Source organism: Elgaria multicarinata, chromosome 6 (genome assembly GCF_023053635.1).
Source record: "Elgaria multicarinata webbii isolate HBS135686 ecotype San Diego chromosome 6, rElgMul1.1.pri, whole genome shotgun sequence".
Classification (NCBI taxonomy): Eukaryota; Metazoa; Chordata; class Lepidosauria; order Squamata; family Anguidae; genus Elgaria; species Elgaria multicarinata.
The window spans coordinates 120,442,259-120,459,844 of record NC_086176.1 but is presented as its reverse complement, the minus strand read 5'-3'; the positions used below and the strand labels follow the sequence as shown (position 1 = coordinate 120,459,844).

The window sequence follows — 17,586 nt, the reverse complement described above, 5'->3', positions numbered from 1 at the left end:
TGTGGGCTCTCCCACACTGGAGGCCTTCAAGAGGCAGCTGGACAGCCATCTGTCAGGGATGCTTTAGGGTGGATTCCTGCATTGAGCGGGGGGGAGGGGTTGGATTCAGTGGTCTTAGAGGCCCCCTCCAACTCTACTGTTCTAGGATTCAAAGCTCTGAATCAGGACAACATCAAAAAAGAGGAAATGCATCACCAAAAAGGAGGGCAAATGAATTTGCATGTGCTAATTTATAAGTATAGATGCAAATTTAGAAATAATTACTGTAATTTAAATAGAAACGCAAATCCATCTCACTGGAGTGGGGAAGTCTCTAAGCAGGTGAGCTTGTGGGTCCAAGGCTCAGTCTGCAGTCCAGGTGCTAATAACTGTGGCCGGGCAATTTCCAGGCCTCTGCAGCTCTCTCTGACGGCTCTTTATCTTTAAACCAAATTTGCACTGGACAGCTGCCTTCAGATAGAGGACCGTCCTCTCTAAAGTAGGATGCATGGCCCGCCTACATGGGAATGGAAATTTAATGAAAAGATGAGTGCTTGTTGTATGGAAGGGTTGGGGTGAATGGAGAGAAAGGACTATGAAGGAACTTGATTATTAGAATTTTAAACTTAATATGAAATAATAGAGGAAGCCAACAACGGGGGACAATGTACCTGATGGAAGCAGGAAGAAAGGAAAGTTAAACTGAAAGAAAAAGCGAGGGCAAAAGGGAAAGGGGTTTTTTTGGAGGGGGAAACGCAACACATTCATGAAGCTGTCTGGTTGAGGTTTAAAACCAGACTAACCCGAAACAAAATGGATCGAAAGAGGAATTAGAAGAAATGAAATTCATGGAACAGATGGGCACCACACAGCAATAACCACTGCTACTAACATCATGCTTATTTATTTATTTATTTATTTATTTATTTATTTATTTATTTGTACTTGTAGACCAACCAGTAACGAAAGTTATCTTGGTGTTGTGCAAGTGAATTCAAAAACAAAAAAGTATAAAATCACAATGAAAGAATAATAAGAGCAAAAGTTAAGTAATATGAAGTGAAATCAGCAGCTGGGGGTAGAAACGCCAGCATATAATAGCCAAAGTAAGATTATCAGCCAAAAAATGAACCTTCACAGAGATCTAAAAGGCCCGACTGGCACCAGTGACTGACTTCATTCCGGCACCAAGTAGGGACGTGGCTTTTTAACAAAGCCTTTGATGGCTAAGCACATCATTTTAACTGTTTTATTTGGTTTTTACTGCTTTTAAACTTTATACTGGTTTTAGCTTGATTAAAGGTTTAATTTGTTTTTAGCTGTGTATATTTATTGTTTGATATTGTTGTGTAATTTTATCTGTACGCCACCCTGAGTTCCTAGTGATATAGGGTGGGATACAAATGCTTTAATAAATAAATAAAATAGCTCTTAAAATGTCTGGGGGAATAGTTTTGTATCTTCACCTGGCACCAAAAAGAGCATTGCAAGCCTGAAGGCACCACCACCACCACTGAAAAGGCTGTCATGTTGGTTGGGGAATGGCCTTGAGATGCTACCAGGGCTGAGAGAGAGCTTGGCTTAATGACCAGGGGAAGGCGCCTGTAACGCAAAGCACTCGTGAGTGGTTTGGTGTCAGGCAGAGGAGTCAAGCTGGGCAAAACACAGGCAGGTCCAGGAGAACAGGGTCATGGCAGGGTAGGAACTATCAGCACCCTGGACAGTGTACTGCACTCCCTGGGGTGTTTCTCATGAGGGAGAGTAGTTGTCTCAGCAAAGAACTGCAGGCGAGGGAGGCCTTAAGAAGGCTGGCAGGCCAGGACTTTCAGAAGCTCCATCCCTGCAGGATGCTAGCGGAAGACACTTTAAATGCATTCACACATTTAATATCGTGTCTGTTTTGGCCCAGAAACTTGGGGCAAGAGCAGTGAGGCGTGCCTTTCATGAACATTTGGGGACTGATTAAGAATATAAGAAGTGCCCTGATGCTGGATCAGACCAAGGGTCCATCTAGTCCAGCACTCTGTTCACACAGTGGCCATGGTTTAACCCTAAGCATTTCCTTACTAAAACATGTTTCTGAGCATGTAAACATGTACCTGGTTGAGATGGAAAAGCACAGTGCCCATCCCACCTGCAGGGTAGACAGAGAGCTTCATCCCACGTACCTGCTTCCCTCAGATTATCCCCGTAGCACAAAGCTTTCGCGGTTGTTGTTGTTTTTGCTACCAGGCGACTCTGCTGCTAAGATCATCTTCTTGGCTCGCCGCTCTGACCATGTTACTCCACTGCTGAAATCTCTTCATTGGCTTCCAATTCACTTCAGAATCCAATATAAACTTATCCTGTTGACCTACAAAGCTTTTCACTGTCTAGCTCCTTCCTATCTCTCCTCTCTCATCTCACACTATTGCCCCGCTCGTGCTCTTCGCTCCTCTGATGCCATGTTTCTCGCCTGCCCAAGGGTCTCTACTTCCCTTGCTCGGCTAAGTCCATTTTCTTCTGCTGCCCCTTACGCCTGGAACGCTCTTCCAGAACATTTGAGAACTACAAGTTCAACCACAGCTTTTAAAGCTCAGCTAAAAACTTTTCTTTTTCCTAAAGCTTTTAAAACTTGATTTTGTTCTGACTTTATACTGTTAGTTTTACCCTACCCAGTGCCTGTTTACCCTACCCTGTGCCTGTTTGCATTCTCTTCCCCTCCTTATTGTTTTATTATGATTTTATTAGAATGTAAGCCTATGCGGCAGGGTCTTGCTATTTACTGTTTTACTCTGTACAGCACCATGTACATTGATGGTGCTATATAAATAAATAATAATAATAATAGAGATCCGTTGCATACCAGGAAGTGAGTTTAAGGGGGGAAATGTAAAAAAAATCATTAAAAAATCAACAGATGACCCAATTCAATTCAAATTTGGTATGCTTAAAGCTCTCCCTAATATCTATTACTGTGCTCATTTTGGTGTCTTTATCTTTAAACTTACACAGATGTAAGCATTTCTTTAAAATCCTGCTCCTGCACCCCAGTGGCGGCTCGGAAGATACACTCAAAAAGTAGGGGCTAAATACGGCAAATCTTTTGGCTTTATTGCACAATTAAGGCAGGATGCATGGGAGTCCTTCACAATCAAAGCAGATTATAAGGTGGAAAACTTCTGAGTCCTTTGCATGCAATTCGCAGTGGTTGCACAGTATAACGCTGGTGTGATAAAGCTTAGAGGGTGAAGATGGCGGCCACTTCACAATGGAGAGTCACACAGGTTGAAAGGGCAGGTTGAAAAAACAAAGAATGTTGCTATGTTGCACAGCTTGCAAAGTTTGCCGATGACAAAAAAATATTTAAGGTGTTAAAACAAATAGGGATTGTGAGGAGCTCCAAAGGGATCTCTCCCACACTAGAGGCCTTCAAGAGGCAGCTGGACAACCATGTGTCAGGGATGCTTTAGGGTGGATTCCTGCATTGAGCAGGGGGTTGGACTCGATGGCCTTGTAGGCCCCTTCCAACTCTGCTATTCTATGATTCTATGATTCTATTATTCTCTCCAAGCCGAGAGAGCGGGTGTCCAAATTGCAGATGCGGTTCAGTGTAAGCAAGTGTAAGGTGATGCACGTTGGGGCAAAAAAACCCAACCAAACAAACAAACCAATTCAAGTATAACCTGATGGGATCTGAGCTGGCGGTGACTGAACAAGAAAGAGATCTTGGGGTTGTGGTGGACAGCTCGATGAAAATGTCCGCCCAGTGTGCAGCCGCTGTAAAGAAGGCAAACTCTGTGTTAGGCATTATAAGAAAAGGAATTGAGAATAAAACTGCCAGTATCCTACTGTCCTTATACAAATCGATGGTGCGACCACACTTAGAAGACTGTGTACAGTTCTGGTCAACACACACACACACACACACACACACATGCGCGCTGAAAAAAATGCAGAAAAGGGTAACTAAAACTATCAAGGGGCTGGAGCATCTCCCCATCAGGGAAGGTTACAACAGCTGGGATTGTTTAGCTTGGAAAAAACGATGCTGAGGGGAGGCCTGATAGAGGTGTACAAAATCATGCACGGTGTGGAGAATGTGGAGAATACGACATTTTTCTCCCTCTCCCACAATACTGGAACCTGGGGTCATGTCCAGAATTCCCCACCAACAGCTGAGCTGCAGTGTTCTGCACTAGCTCGAGCTTCCGGAGTAGCTTTAAGGGCAGCCCCACATAGAGCGCGTTGCAGTAATCCAGCTTTGAGGTTACTAAGGCCTGCACCACCGGGCCGAGCGATCCCTGTCCAGGAGAGGCCGTAGTTGGCGAATCAGTCGAAGGTGGTAAAAGGCACCCCAAGCCGCCGTGGCCACTTGAGCCTCCAGCGACGGTGATGGGTCTAACAGCTCCCCCAAAATATGAACCTGATCTTTCAGAGGGAGCGCAACCCCAACCAGAACAGGCAGGGAGCCTGTCTCCTGGACTCGGGAACCACTCACCCACAGGGCTTCCGTCTTGCCAGGATTCCGTTGTAGGCTACCAAGTCACACGGAAACCAGCTTGCACACAATGGCAGGGGAGGGAAATGCTTGGGGTGGTGATACGTTCATTTGCTTCGGGCTTCCCTGGCTGTTCCCAAGCATCAGGATTGTCCGTCCTTAACAGGGGCAGCTCCTTTCTGAGGAAACTATAAATACTCAGACTAATGTTTACAAACTGAGCAGGAGGAGACAGGACGGAAGCCATCCGCTCTGACAGCCGTTCAAAGCCACACCAGTTCCCTCCCAGCAACAGCAGGCCCACGCTGCCCCCTCCCCTGGGGCGACTGCTTGCCTGCAGCTTGGGAAAACACACATCTTGGCCTGTCCTCCTTTTGCTGGCCATTTTCCAAATGGCAACAGCTCAGGGCGGTGGCATTTCCACTGCCTTCACAGCCTCTTTGTATGACCTTGTCATCTTTTTGATGCCGGGTTAAGACTTAATTCCTCTATTCCCAGGCATCTGATGGCATCTGGCAGGCTTCTAGGAGAGTGATCCTACAGCCCCAAGAGAGCATCTGTGGGTGGGAGGGGGGACGACGACAGCGATGACGACAGGATAGTTCTGATTCTGGGATGAGAGGTCAGAGACAGCGCTCCAACCTCGGAGCCAGACGTCCGAGCCCCCTCCCTTCCTCTGCCCCCTCGCAGCTGGTACAGAGAGAACTGAGTTGGTGGCTTCTCCAAGGTTGCAACAGCAACCTCAGAGAAGAGGGGAAATGGGGTGATTCTGTGGGTGGGGCAGGGTGCAGGGAAGTGGGGCCATGAACAAAAAGGCCCACCTAGCAAAGATGCAGAGCGGAAGAAGCCAGGAGGCCAAGATCACCTCCTCACTCCTCCTGCTCTGCATAGGATACCCTCCGTCAGCCTCCAGGTAGAATTATGCCTTTCATGTCATTAGAATCATAGAATCATAGAATAGCAGAGTTGGAAGGGGCCTACAAGGCCATCGAGTCCAACCCCCTGCTCAATGCAGGAATCCACCCTAAAGCATCCCTGACAGATGGTTGTCCAGCTGCCTCTTGAAGGCCTCGAGTGTGGGAGAGCCCACGACCTCCCTAGGTAACTGGCTCCATTGTTGTACTGTTCTAACAGTCAGAAAGTTTTTCCTGATGTCCAGCTGGAATCTGGCGTCCTTTAACTTGAGCCTGTTATTCCGTGTCCTGCACTCTGGGAGGATCAAGAAGAGATCCTGGCCCTCCTCTGTGGGACAACCTTTTAAGTATTTGAAGAGTGCTCTCATGTCTCCCCTCAGCCTTCTCTTCTCCAGGCTAAACATGCCCCCAGTTCTTTCAGTCTCTCTTCACAGGGCTTTGTCTCCAGACCCCTGATCATCCTGGCTGCCCTCCTCTGAACACATTCTTTATTGGGTCATGGTATTTCATTGTTAATTGTTTTTTTTAGCTGTTTTAAATAGTATTTAAATTGTTTTATTTATTTATTTATTTGTTACATTTATAGACCGCCCCATAGCCAAAGCTCCCTGGGCGGTTTACAAAAGTTAAAAACAGTAAACATTAAAAAAGGATACAAAATTTAAAAACATAAAAACAACAGTAAAAAGCCAACAGTATCCATTTAAAAACAACAGCCAGGGAAGCCCAAAGTTCTATGTTTTGAGTTGTGTTGTAAGATGCCTTGAGCATTTTTCCCCTTCTGAGACAGACATCTAAGAAGCAATAATGATGATAATGAGAGTGATAATAAAGTTAATAAAGATAATGTCCCAGGACCTTTAGCCTAAGCACCTGGGCTCGATCATGAGCATCCCTGCAGCAGCTGAACCCTCCCCCACTCCCTGGGATTTTCTTGGTTACTCACAGGGAGAAAGTGAAAATGAGAGTGAAGGATCTTGGTGATAAATAGGCGAGGTGGAGCGGGCTTCCTGCTACAGCATCGCTTGTCCCGGGTGGCTGCTTAGACGTCTTTCTCTCATTTGGTTCCCACCTTGAGCTGCACACCTGTCCAGCGGGCATGGCACACTGCTTGGGGGTCCTTTGCCTGGTCTCTCTCTCCTTCTGGAGCGTCTTGCAGGGTAAGGTGCAACAGCCTCGACTCAGTTTCATAACAAGAGCCTGGCCCTTCTATTCTCCATAGCCCCACAGGATGCTTTCATGCAAGGGGGAAACCATGGGCTAGCAGAGCCGTTCCCAGGATGGAGGCTGCAGATCCAAAGGGGGGGGGGGTTGGCCTGCCTCATGCTTTCGCCCTGCCCTTAACGTTCAGGAGAGGGGGGGCCACTAGGCCATCACTGATCAGGCAGGTCCCTCCCCAAGGCTGTATCTTTTTGAATTTCATTGGCTTGTCATTGGCTAAACCTAATTAGGATACTGTAAGCCCCCCCCCCCCCCTGTACTTGCTGGAGAAGACCTTCAACCTGGGTAGTGTTCCCTAGTAGTTAGCTTCCTCTTTGCCAAATGGTAGGTCTTGAGTACAAGATCCCTGCTGGATCAGACCAAAGACCTATAGAGCTGGAGGGGCCCTTGTGGGCTATCTAGGGCTTTTCCACATGACGCTTCTAATGCACACCTTTACTGAGGCTTCTGCTTCCGGATTCTTTGTGGGATTAAGTTGGGCTCTTTTACATGTTTTTTTCTTTTCTTTTCTGGAGGGTGTTCTTTCTCTGTGTTTGTTTCATTATATGACCATTAGGTGGTGCTGCGGTACAGTGGAATTGTGCAATTACATAAGCATCTCATTCCACCATTTCTATATAATAACATACTTACCTTGATCTAAAAAAAAAAAAAGCCGGGAAATGGTTAGAAAGAGTGGGAGAGGCTCTGGAGGATGACAATTTCATGTAAAGATCGCACAAAATACTTTCAGTGAGCAATCATGAATGCATAATAAAAGCCTTGTGTAGAAAGGCATCTGGTCCAACAGTCCCTGTCCTCAATGCACTGACTACTCTGTTGCCCATTCACCCAGTTTGGAGAGATCCCTTTGGAACTCTTTGAAATCTCCCGCTCCTGCCTTTTTAATCACCCTGAACAATTGGGTGTCATTTGCAGCCTTAGCCACCTCAGCACTGATTCATAACTGCAGATCAGTTACGAACAATTTAAAAAACACACATCCCCTCAATGCAAAAGTTGAAGATTATGGCTCCTTGGTTACCTTGGAGCACTGCTGGAGTGGGGAGGCACTATTACTTATTATTATTATTAATAATAATAATTATTACCTCCTTGCTCATGGTGGTTTTCTAGATGGACACGATGGGCTTTGCCAGGTTGTGCTGTCTTTTGCTGATTCAGGAATTTCCTGACAATTGAGCCTGTTTTAAGTATGACTGCAATGTTGCTGTTGTCGTTGCTGTTGCTTTTAGAGTGTAATAGCACAATTAGAGCCTCCTGCCCCAAATGGGCACTGAAACTGACACTGTGCAATTAAGAAATGCTATGGGAAGAGGCTCTTAATCACGGACCCTCATAACCGAGATCAAAAGAATGCTATAAAATGGGGCGGGCCCCATGAAAAGGAAGAAGACGATGATGATTTGTATCCTGCCTTTTTTCCAATATTAGAAAAGACCTTTTGCTGAACGGGACTTGTTTGTGGGGAGACATTACAAGTGGGACCTGCAATAAAACTGTGCAGCAGTAGGTTCTCCAGGGTGGATTGAGCAGGGGGTTGGACTCGATGGCCTTGTAGGCCCCTTCCAACTCTGCTATTCTATGATTCTATGATAAAACAAGTGCTCCTGTTCAGGGTCCTAGCCAGCCATCTCCAACAAGCAAGGTGTGCCACTCACTCCTCACCCCCTCATCCCATGTTCTGGACGTTCCCTTTTCTTTCTTCCAACTGCCCCTCTGCATTCTGTAGTCACTGAGCATGGACTTTTTGTGCGAGGGTGGGAGGGGAGGCTACCCTGTGAGGTTTTTATTAAGCCCCCACCCCACCCCCATTTTCAAACTTTGGGGTTCCCCAAGCCTGCCGACAGACACCCCCCTCTTTCTTCTCGGTGTCTCATTTGGGCCTCAATCCAGCTGGCACTTACCCCTTGGGTGTGCTCTTAGAAAGAGTGACAGGAGGATCTTCACCGTGGGGACAGATCCGGCTGGGTCACATTGCGCTCTGTGAAGTGCTGTGATCATTCTGAGTCCAGCCAATTCTAGAGCATCAACGTCTGTGGTGTGGAAGCTGCTGTGGCGTAATCTCATGTCCTGCTGCTGGTCCTTGTTCTGCCATCTCTTGTTCCATTGCAAAGCCACCAGCAGCGTGCTTGGAGTGAACAGCGAGATCCTTGAAGATAATTCCTCAACTGATCTACATCCCTGTGCCTTTGGGGAGCTCTGGCCCACCTGCAGTTTCTTCTCCCTCCCTGCATGATCTGTGCCCCAGCTGCAGTCCAGACTGGGGCTGTCTGTGCCATGCCTAGACCACATGTACCATCTGGGCACGGCTGTTGTTGTTGAGTGCTGACGCTCCATGTTGAAGCAGTCACCTCTGCAGTCAGCATCGTGGGAAGACCCTGCAACAAGCTCCCTCACTGCTGAAATCTCCCCACCGCGGTCTGCCTCAATCAGCCCAGTCAAAGCAGGCCTTCTCGGGTTCTAGACCAAATCTCCCATGCACTTGATCTTCTCTTCCCTGCATGGAGCAGGTTGTACATGGGACTGTGCCCTCCACGGAGACTTCTGGAGCCCCGGAGTGTCCATCTCAGGGCATCCTTCCAAAGCATCCTTCCAATCATAGAATTGTAGAATAGTAGAGTTGGAAGGGGCCTACAAGGCCATCGAGTCCAACCCCTTGCTCAATGCAGGAATCCACCCTACAGCATCCCTGACAGACAGTTGTCCAGCTGCCTCTTGAAGCCCTCTAGTGTGGGAGAGCCCACAATCTTTCCCATCTCCCAGAAGGCCACCTAGGATGGACCATCCACCGATTCTGACTGCTGTGGCTGGACTCTTTTCACTACTGCAGAGAAGTTGCCTCCGCAGCAGAGCGATTCTCCCTTGTCACCCAGGTCACTGAGGAGGCTGAGAGTGGGGGAACCCCGAGCTGCTGCTTCCTTCCCTTAATACGGCTTTCTCCTTTTCTCCCCCAGTGTCTGGCGATCACCAGGTCATGGACTGCTGCTTGCGCACCAGCCCAGTTCCCTTCCCCCACAAGTTGGTCCGCAATTACCGGGAACAGCGTATCCAAGAAGGCTGCCCTGTCCATGCTGTGGTGTAGGTTGTGGTCTCGACTTTGCATGGCCCCCAAAAGGTGGGGAAGCCATGTGGGCTTTCAGTGGGGGATTGCCTTAGCCAGGGACTGTGCAAGGATACAGAGAAGGACAAAATGTAGAAATGAAGGTTTGGGGATTGTGGAGTAGATGGCTTCGTACTATAGGACTCCCAGAAGCTGGTGCAGAAGAAGGGTAGGTGGGTGGGTGGCAGGCAAGAGGGTCATTCCAAATGTTCACCTAAACTATGGTTCCAAAACCTCATGATAAAGTTAGGGCCTGTTTCATTTCAGTGCTACGTAATACGGAGAAGGAGCACTAACAGGGACAAGGCGGTGGGCTTGCTAACGGATTGCCTGAGCTACCTGTGATGTTTTCGGGAACAAAGCCACGTGGCAATTGGCAGGGGCAGTAGGGGAAGACCTCTGAAGGCCTGCGTTTGAGGTCAGAGTTCCGGGATGGACATGTCTGGCACAGTTTTGCATGGCACAGGAAGCCTCCAGGGCTGTTTCCCTGGTGGGAGCAGTAGGATACCTTGCCGGGCTCACTCAGAGGGAAGGGAGGAAGACATGTCTCTCCCCCTGTCTACATGGCCTTTGGACCACCCTGGGCCCTTCCGGCCTTTCAGAAGCACAGCACTGAACACGTTCCCTTCCCTCGCTGCCTGGTGGAAGGGGCACTGCCCTGGCGTTACCAGCAGCCGGATGACCAGGCACTGGTGCGGAGCAAAGCCACTGGCTAGAAACACCTGCAACAGCCAAGGAGGAGGGGTGTCGGGTGAGGATGTTGTTGCTTGGGCAGCCTGGACCTCCCTGGGGGTGTATCCAGAGCAGACGAGGCTAAATAGGAAGCAGGTCCCAGTGCAAAGTCGCCCTGGGTTTGGGGACTGGGTCCTCTTACTAATCCAGCGAATCCTCCAGTCTGCTGGGTGAACTGGGGTCGGGGGGAACAACAGCGGGACTAGCAGGACAGCCTCTCCACGGCTTGCAGCTGTCACATGAGCACATGCCCAGTGCCCCCCCCCCCAAATCCTGCCTGGAAGAGCCACAATCAGATCCAACGGGAGCAGCCCAGAGGAGAAGACCCAGGACTGAGCAGCCTTTGCCAAGTGGCGCATCATTAACGCAAGGATGGAGCAAATCTGGTGCCTCAGATGCACCCCCCCCCTCTTGGCTTCTCGGCAGACAATTTGCGCCTGCCCGCCCGGCCTGCGCTTCTCTGCGATGTGCCTCCTTTGCACTCCGTTTCAGGAGCTGCTGGCCTCCCTCCCTCCTCCCTCCTTCCACGCCATGGCACTGTGGCTGCGTCCCTTTAGTTCCAATTCCTCTCCTGGGTTGCGCTGAATTCATGGCAGCTGTGAACACGAGACGCCCGCGGTTCCTGCTGGAACAGCAGCCGGGCGTGAAAGAGGCCTGGAGTGGGCCCTTTTGTGACAGCACTGTTTCAGGAGTCACTTGGCCGTGTAAACAGCCTGGACCACCGTGTGCTTCTCCTGGAGCGTGAAGACGCTGCTCTCCGCGGGCTGCCTGCTGCTGCTAGATTGGGCTTGCAGCAGGGCGAGAAAATGTAGCCACACCTGACGTGAGGGATTCATTTGTGTGCACCGGGGAATTTTCAGGGATCTGATACGTTCGACTGATTTCCACAAGACTGTCAGGGAGGGGGAGGGGGTACCTGGGGACTTACGCTTTGTCCAAGTGCCCCTCCAGGCTTTCGCACCACGACTTTCTTTCCCCCGTCTGGTTGTCTGCTGCTGTCTGAGATCATCTATAGTGTTTAAAAAGTGAAATGATATTTTTTTAAAAAATGAGATGAAGCCACACTTTGTGGTCTCACTTTCAGATTGTCCTCGGCAGGGCCGGCCCTACCATTTGGAATAGTGAAGCATTCGCCACAGGCAGCAGATGTTGCAAGACGGCTGCAAGGTGTTTGAGGAGAGGCCTGTGTGCCGCACAGCCTGTTCCGTGCCCCCGAAATTAGCCTGCTCCCCTCAGGTGCTGAGGAGGACGCTGTGCCATCAAGACAGCCTTCATGTGCCAGTCCATGCAGCTTTTGCACATGGTGTGGGAGAGGGCTCCATCTTGTTCTTCACCTCAGGCAGTAAAATGTCTTGGGCTGCATTCCCCAACCTGGTACCCTCCAGATGTATTGGACTACAACTCCCAGCATCTCTCAGCCAGCATGGGAGTTGTAGTCCACCTCATCTGGAGAGTACTAAGTTAGGAAAGACTGTTTCAGGAAGATTTGGAGGCTTTGGGGAGTTAAAGCTGTGTCTTTTTTCTATCCAGTTTAAAAACTTTCAAAAGAGGTGGGGTTTTTTTGGGTTTTTTTTTAAGGAAATCACATTTAACCAGGAACCTCTGGTGGCAGCCTCTGACCTGGATGCCCCATAATTCTTGCAGTTCCTGGATTTATTTATTTTTAATAATCTGGGGTCCTTAGTTCACTCTTTGTTCTGAAAAACCCACAGCAGGAGAATTTCATGTGAGAGTGAGTGAGTGAGTGAGTGAGTGAGTGAGTGAGTGAGTGTGTGTGTGTGTGTGTGTGTGTGTGTGTGTGTGTGTGAGAGAGAGAGAGAGAGAGAGAGAGAGAGAGTGTGCGAGTGCGAGTGCGAGTGCGAGTGCGAGTGCGGAAGAGCAAAATGCCCCCATGCCCCCACCTCAGCATAACAGAACAATTCACTGCCCTTCCATGCTACCATCCATGCACATAATCTGATTAACTTCTGTGCACCTAAAGTAAGTCCAGTGGCCTGTGGCTTGCAGCCAAAGCATGGCCTATGGGGGGCCAGAAGACCCTGCACAGTGATTTCACTGGCATGATGCTAAGTTGTGAAAGGGAGGGACAAAGGAGGTAAAGTGATACCTTTTTGAAAAAAGTCAGGTTGGTTCAGGGATCAGCAAATGTTTGAATTTCATGGACCGTTTCACCAGAGATCCTACTCAGTAACGGCTCTGTGACATTGCAAAGCTCCTCTTTTTGGCTTCAGGCATCTTGGCACTACATGAAAGAGATTGTCCCCCCTCCCCCCACACACACACTTGGTATCTTTGCTCCTTTGGCACCAACTCAGCCACTGCTGACTTTAGAAGAGGGGTAGGCAGCCAGCCAGGCGCCCTCCAGATGTTTTGGATGGCAGTTTCCATAAGCCCCAGTCAGCATGGCTGACGATCAGGGGTCATGAGAGTTGTAGCCCCAAACACCTGGACTGCTTCTGGAGGGCATCAAGTGGTCTGTCCCTGCTTTAGAACACAGTGCAAAGAAAGGAGGGTTGCAAAGGTATTGATTGCACAGCCAGGGGATTAGAACATACCCCCAGATGCCCCCTTCCTCTGCCCCTGTTTATCCTAGCTTCATGCAATGGAAAGATGAGTGAGGTCCTGATGCAGAGAACAGTGAAACAATGCTCCAAAGTTCCAGGGCGCATGACCACATGTTTATTTATTATACTACAAACAAGAAAGATCTTGGAGGTGTTGTAGATCACAAGCTGAATGTGAGACAACAGTGCGATATGGCTGCAAGAAAGGCAAATGCTATTTTTAGGCTGGTTAGGCCTCATCTAGAGTATTGTGTCCAGTTCTGGGCTCCACAATTCAAGAAGGACGCAGACAAGCTGGAGCGTGTTCAGAGGAGGGCAAGCAGGAGGATCAGGGGTCTGGAAACAAAGCCCTATGAAGAGAGACTGAAAGAACTGGGCATGTTTAGCCTGGAGAAGAGAAGATTGAGGAGAGACATGAGAGCACTCTTCAAATACTTAAAAGGCTGTCACACAGAGGAGGGCCAAGATCTCTTCTCGATCCTCCCAGAGTGCAGGACACGGAATAACAGGCTCAAGTTAAAGGAAGCCAGATTCCAGCTGGACATCAGGAAAAACTTCCTGACTTGTTAGAGCAGTACGACAATGGAATCAGTTACCTAGGGAGGTTGTGGGCTCTCCCACACTAGAGGCATTCAAGAGGCAGCTGGACAACCATCTGTCAGGGATGCTTTAGGGTGGATTTCTGCATTGAGCAGGGGGTTGGACTCGATGGCCTTGAAGGCCCCTTCCAGCTTGCTATTCTATGTAGTTATTAATAATATGCATACCCTGCTTTATATATATATATATATATATATATATATATATATATATATATATATCTTCACATATAAATATTAAAAATTGCATTTAAAAATACTATTAAAACAGTATTAAAAACATTTTGACACTATTAAAAACAATTTCAAACTACAATAACAATACTAAACAATTCAAGGATCAGAGTGAGGTGGAGCACAATGACCTGCAAGGGTTGACAAGTCAGGGAAGGCCTTGGGGGTGGGGTGGGGTGGGGGGACGTGCTCTTTTCAGGAGGTGCTTGGAACGTACCATGTTTTCTGCCTACCTAGAGCAGCTTTCTTGGACCTGGCTGAGCTCTCCAGCTGTTTCGGACTACATTTCCTGGCATTCCTGACCATTGAGCCTGCTGGCTGGGGCTGATGGGAGTTGAAGTCTAAAACATCTGGAAGACCCCAGGCTGGGGGAGGCTGCTCTGAATTGGTGGCTGAGGCTGCAAAGGCAGCAGGGCTACTCTGGTCTTAATTTCTGCCTCTTTTTTTTTGGTTCCAGTTTAATCACGGTGCGAGGGAAGCAGCTCTGCGCCCCTCCCTCTGCTAGATGGGTGAAGCACCTGAAAAGGATGCTGGACCGCCGGCACCACCACAAGGTGAGAGCGAAGAAACCCCACAGGGCTCCCTCAACCCTGGCATGAGTGCGGCGTGCTCTAAGCCCCATACAGGTTTCTGGGGGGGGGGGGAGCGAAGGGAAAAAAAGGAGTGTCACCCCGAGCTCCTTGGCAGAAGGGGGGGGGCTACAACTGTGACAGAGAAGCAAGAGTGCCCTGAGTCCACCCGTTTGCCATGGCAGGGAGCTCCCTTCAGTGCAGCCTGGATCCATGAAGACACATATTCTGCTCATAGACCAGAGTCCTCCTCTATCTGTCTCAGCAGATTTACATCCCCCTTTGGCAATCTAGCACCGCTGCCCCCAACCCGATGCCCTCCAGGACTGCAATTCCATCATTCCCAGCAAGCATGATGGCTGTGATCGGAGTTGCAGCCCAAGACATCTGGAGGGCATCAGGTTGGGGGAAGGCTGTGCTGGCAGTACTTTTCCCCACTGGATCACACCGTTTGTTCTTCCTCTTCAAGCTCTTTCTTTCTTTCTTTGCAACCCTCCTGTTATTCACCCTCACAATGCTGCTTTTTGGGGATCCCCTTGATCGTTGCATGCCCATTTGGCTTTTGCCCAACGGAGAGGGGAGGACAGAGACTTCCTTGACCTTGACTCCGGAACGGCTCCCTCCTGGAGCAATACAGCGACTGCGGTGTTGGTTTTGGACTCGGGAGAGACGTGGCAAAACTAGACCCAGTTGAGCCATGAAGCCCAACCAGGGCATGGAGGGGGGGGGGACTAGAGATGGTCCACCTACTTCTTCTGACCCTAAAACGGTGGATCTGGTCGCAACCTGCCCTGCGCCCTTGTGATAGGCTGGGGCTGTCATCTAGGGAAGTGTATCAGTGGTCGGCTTTGGTGGCAGCTGAGCTGTGGCAGGATGCAGTTGCTGATTGATTGACATTGCTTTTTCTAATCTCTTAGAAATCATCCGGGACTTTCCCTTAAACTGCCGGCTGACCAGCTTGCCTCCTGGAAGAAGGGCCTCAGATAATCAGCTTCCTGCAACTTGTGGGTTCCCCAAGATGGACCAATGGTCTCATCCAGCAAGGCAGCTCTTACGTTCTTACATGCAAGCAGTTTGCCCGCGTGGCTGAGCCGTTTCAGGATCTTTTCCCTTTGACATCCGTAATGTCCCTCCTGTGTGGTCTGTGTTTGAAAATGACTGGTTGGATTGGCTGATCCTGGTTTTCCCGGCAGCTCCTAGGAAAAGGTGCCAGTTTCCAGAACGTCAAAACTCCTTCTCATTTTTTCAGGAGTTTATCATAAATCCCCCTGCAGGGTTGCGATTGCTGCCTTCCTCCTTTTCCTTCCAAACCTCCTGCATCATGTCACAATCTGCCCCCCTGCAAGGAAAGGGAGCTTCGGGTGGCCTTCCGTCTCAGGGACGCTCATGACCTTTTGCGAGGGCTGTTTGTTTTCTTCATTTCTACTCCTGCAGTTGTGCTGCGGAGGATGTGCCTGGTGGTCTGTGGTTTGGCTGATGGACGGCTGTTTATTTCTTTTATTGTGTGTTTTTAATTGTGTTTCAAATGTTTGTTTTTGTTTACGTTTTAATATATTGCTTTCAATCAGTATGTTATTGTTAGCTGATTTGGGTGCCTATTTTGATGGAAAAGTGGGGGTATGAATTAAATAAATAAGTAAATAAAAATTTGGTGTGGTGGAAACAAGTCAGTAATGCTCAGTCCAGCATGGAAGAGGCTATCAGAGATGACGCTCTGGCCAAGAGGAGGAGGAGGAGAATGCAGATCAATACTTTAAACCAGCCTTCTCCAACATGGTGCCCTCCAGAACTTTTGGACTTCAGTTTCCATCAGTCCCAAGCAGCAGCTGTAGTTCAAAACATCTGGAGGTACAAAAATATCCAGTATAGACCCCCCCACACACAAAAGGGAGAAGCATCTCAGGACACTGGAACAAAAAAATTATTGTGAAAATCCCAACGCGTATCGACCTTTTCATTTTAAGACCTTCTTAAAATAAAACTGTTGTTTTATGTTTCTGATGGTTCTTAAATTTTGTATACTTTTTAATGTTTGCCATTTTTGGCTGTTGTGAACCGCCCAGAGAGCTTCGGCTGTGGGGCGGTATATAAATGTAATAAATAAATAAATTTAAAGGGAAACAACAACACATTATTATAATAACAATGTCTTGTCTGATGAAACATATAGCACATTGCAACTACACATGTGCACACAGTTTACAATTTTTCTTTTTTAAAAAAAGTCCATATAAATCACCATACACTGCAAATAGGCCTGTGCGTTCAGCCCCTTCCTTATAAAAACGCCTGCAGAAATTCTCCCACCGTGGGAGAAACTGCCTCCTGCCAAGTCTGAGCATTTGAGATACCGAGCCAGCAACCAAGCCCGGTATTTTCATGCTCTGATTGCAGGGCCGGTGCCAGACTATTTTGCGCCCTAGGCAAGGCGAGCTACTTGCACACACACACCCCAAATTGTACGAAAGTCCGAACGTGTGCTCTGAGTGGAGAGCTGGGACTGGCTCACTTCGATTTGGGACCGAGCCGTCTGGAATTCACCAGGACTTACTTCCGTGTGAATGCAACCCGCTATGTAGCCTGGCGTCCCGATCCCCTCCGCACGTTTACTCGGGGGAATAAGGCTTCCGAGTAAGGAGGCATAGGCGGATTGGGCCGCACTGGTGCCTCCCGGTGCAACGCTTTCTCGGATGCAAGTCCCGTTGATCCACGTGCGCAGCATCGGGAAGCCTTGCGAGAGTTTGCCTTGCGAGGAGTCCACAAGTCCCTCGCTTTCCTGGGGGAAGGGAGAGGGAGTCCCGCTTGCTCGCCTGCCTGGACATCGTGGCCTGTTTGAGGAGAGAGGCGAGGTGACCCGGTGCCCTTTCCTCGGGAGTAAGGCAGAGGCTGGCTTGAGCCAAGGTCGAGCTCGCCACATGCTTTTTCTTCTTCTTCTGGTGGCAGCCTCCCGGCTCTAGGAGGGCAGCTTCCAGGTGGCTAGAGTGGCTTTGGGAGGGCGGATTCCAAGTGGAAGTCCAAACGTGGAGCCACCCCACCCCCATCCCAGCGTCCCTGGCTTCGCTTCGGCTGGGCGGGGCACCATCTTGCCTGCCCAGGCCCAGCTGAATCCTCGGGCTGGGCTGGCTGGCTCACAGGCCGCCTGAGTGGCCTCTATGGTAGCACTGGTTGGCAGCAGATGCAGCCAATAGGTT

At 49.2% G+C, this 17,586-nt stretch overlaps 1 protein-coding gene across 1 annotated transcript; it reads left to right on the top strand.

Annotated features, from left to right (window-relative positions):
- The first annotated feature begins 6,460 nt into the window (after positions 1 to 6,460).
- Positions 6,461 to 15,550, top strand: LOC134400391 (C-C motif chemokine 19-like). Its single transcript, XM_063128722.1, has 4 exons — positions 6,461 to 6,533; positions 9,552 to 9,675; positions 14,284 to 14,380; positions 15,313 to 15,550. The coding sequence occupies exons 1-4, from the start codon at positions 6,473 to 6,475 to the stop codon at positions 15,334 to 15,336; spliced, it is 306 nt and encodes a 101-aa protein (XP_062984792.1). The 5' UTR covers positions 6,461 to 6,472; the 3' UTR covers positions 15,337 to 15,550.
- The last annotated feature ends 2,036 nt before the right edge of the window (positions 15,551 to 17,586 follow it).